The 1,889-nt window shown below is 35.6% G+C and overlaps 1 protein-coding gene across 1 annotated transcript in view; it reads right to left on the bottom strand.

Annotated features, from left to right (window-relative positions):
• Positions 1–1,889, bottom strand: part of LOC106875996 (cytosolic 10-formyltetrahydrofolate dehydrogenase-like) — a 64,683-nt gene that overhangs the window by 33,063 nt on the left and 29,731 nt on the right. Inside the window, 1 exon segment of the mRNA XM_014924344.2 lies at positions 576–829. Within this exon segment, the coding sequence (XP_014779830.1) occupies positions 576–829 (254 nt within the window).

Genomic DNA, 1,889 nt, shown 5'->3' with positions numbered 1-1,889 from the left:
AGTAGTAGTAGTAGCAGCAGCAATAACAACAGCAGTAGTAGTGGTGGTGGTGGTGGTGATAAATGAGAGAGAGAGAGAGAGAGAGAGGAGATGAGAGAATCTGTATGCCAGAGGTTTATTGTAGTAGTCACTGAATCATTGTGGTGGTCATTATAGTAAGCAGAATGGATAGAAGAGGAGATGGCACCGTTTAGTGGTCAAGCAGTGGTTGCAGATTGGTGAGTGAGTCTTAGATGAGGTCATTGTAGCAACAATAAAAGAGTTAGAAAAAGAGAGAAGAGACAGTGGTGCCATCTGTGGGCCAGAAGTTGGATTGTTTTGGTGAGTCTTTTCTAATCTTCTGGATAATTTTGTTTTAGATACAGTCTAAAATGGTCAGAGGAAATTTTGCTGTAGGAACATTTTTGCCTGCATCTATAATATTCTTCTTTACTGCTAGAAATATGGTGACCAAACCTCAAGTTGATCTTTTGTTGGATCATATGGAGAAGTCTTCAAAAATATTTACTGAATCTCTTAATCTTGAGAGAGGTGGGTGGGGGACAGAGGTAGTGGTGGGGTGTTTGTTACTTTACCTTGAGGTTTGACTCCATAGAAACTTCTTCTGGAGTCAGTTCTAATTTCTCTGCTGAATCATCAACTTTACCATATTTGGAAGCTTTTATCATCTTGCCACTGACCAGCTGCAGCTGGGAGACATTCACCTGGAAAAGAAACGGGTTTTAGAAATGGTAGTAATGTCTGCAGAAGGGTCTAAAATGGTGGTTCTCAACTGGGGTCCATATTACATTATGTGGGATCTGTGCAATCAAAATGGTAAATTAGGAATCTGCAATTAATATTTTAAGGGTCGATAAAACATTTTGATTTAGATGTATTTGTTGCAAGAAAACAAAATAGGTTTCTTTCTCTAACGTTTTACATTACAGAACCAATGCAAAGGAAATGTGTGGAAAGCAAAAGAGGAATTTTGAAAGAAATATCGATAAAACTGGTTTTTAAACATCAAATGGCTAGCAGGGGCACTAAAATAAAATTGTAATCAAAGGGGTCCTTAGATAAAGCAAATGGTTGAGAACCATTGGTCTAGAGGAATAACATGAACAAATAAAAAAGAAAATATTCTATTAGGACTAGTGTGAAAATACCGAAGGATTTGGCGCTGTCATGAAAACCAAATATTGAGGTTGGTTCCAATATTCTTAGTGTAATAAACCAAGAAATATTAATTAACTAGCTGAGGTACCCGGTAATAAATTACCACCATTAATAAGATGTCTGCTTATAGCCATGAAACATTTTGCGTCAAATTTCGACATTTTTCAAAAATTTTAAATCTATATTAATAGGTAGGACCAATTTGACGAAAAAATAAGCAGAGTCTGGTAGCGAACCAGTGTCGTTGTCATTTTTGTGCATGTGCGTAAAATGGTGAAATTTTACACTTTGGGGCAGATTTTTTCTAAATCGAGGTCATGATAGCTGGTGCACAAAATGCCTTAATTTTTCTTGAGAAACTAAACGCTCTTGCCTGATCAAAACCTGAAATGCTGAGGAATTAAAACAACGAATTGAAATAATAAGTTTTAGCAAATCAAAACAATTTGCATTGAAATGAAAAATTAGCAAATGCTGAATAGATTATCATTAATAAGCTGTCTGGTTATATCCATGAAACATTTTTCGTCAAATTTCGGCATTTTGCATTAAATTGATGTCATGGAGGCCAGTGTGAAAAATGCCGATGCTGATTAAAAATCAATTTTTTAAAAATTCCAAGAGTGTCAACTTTCATCAAAGTCTGTTGGACAGTCTTGGAGGAGTTAAAGTAAGAAATTCACAAACACACCAACTTGCCATTTATTATTATAGATTGTTACACATGATGA

The sequence above is a fragment of the Octopus bimaculoides genome, chromosome 1, assembly GCF_001194135.2.
Source record: "Octopus bimaculoides isolate UCB-OBI-ISO-001 chromosome 1, ASM119413v2, whole genome shotgun sequence".
Classification (NCBI taxonomy): Eukaryota; Metazoa; Mollusca; class Cephalopoda; order Octopoda; family Octopodidae; genus Octopus; species Octopus bimaculoides.
This window is presented reverse-complemented; position numbering and strand designations above follow the sequence as displayed.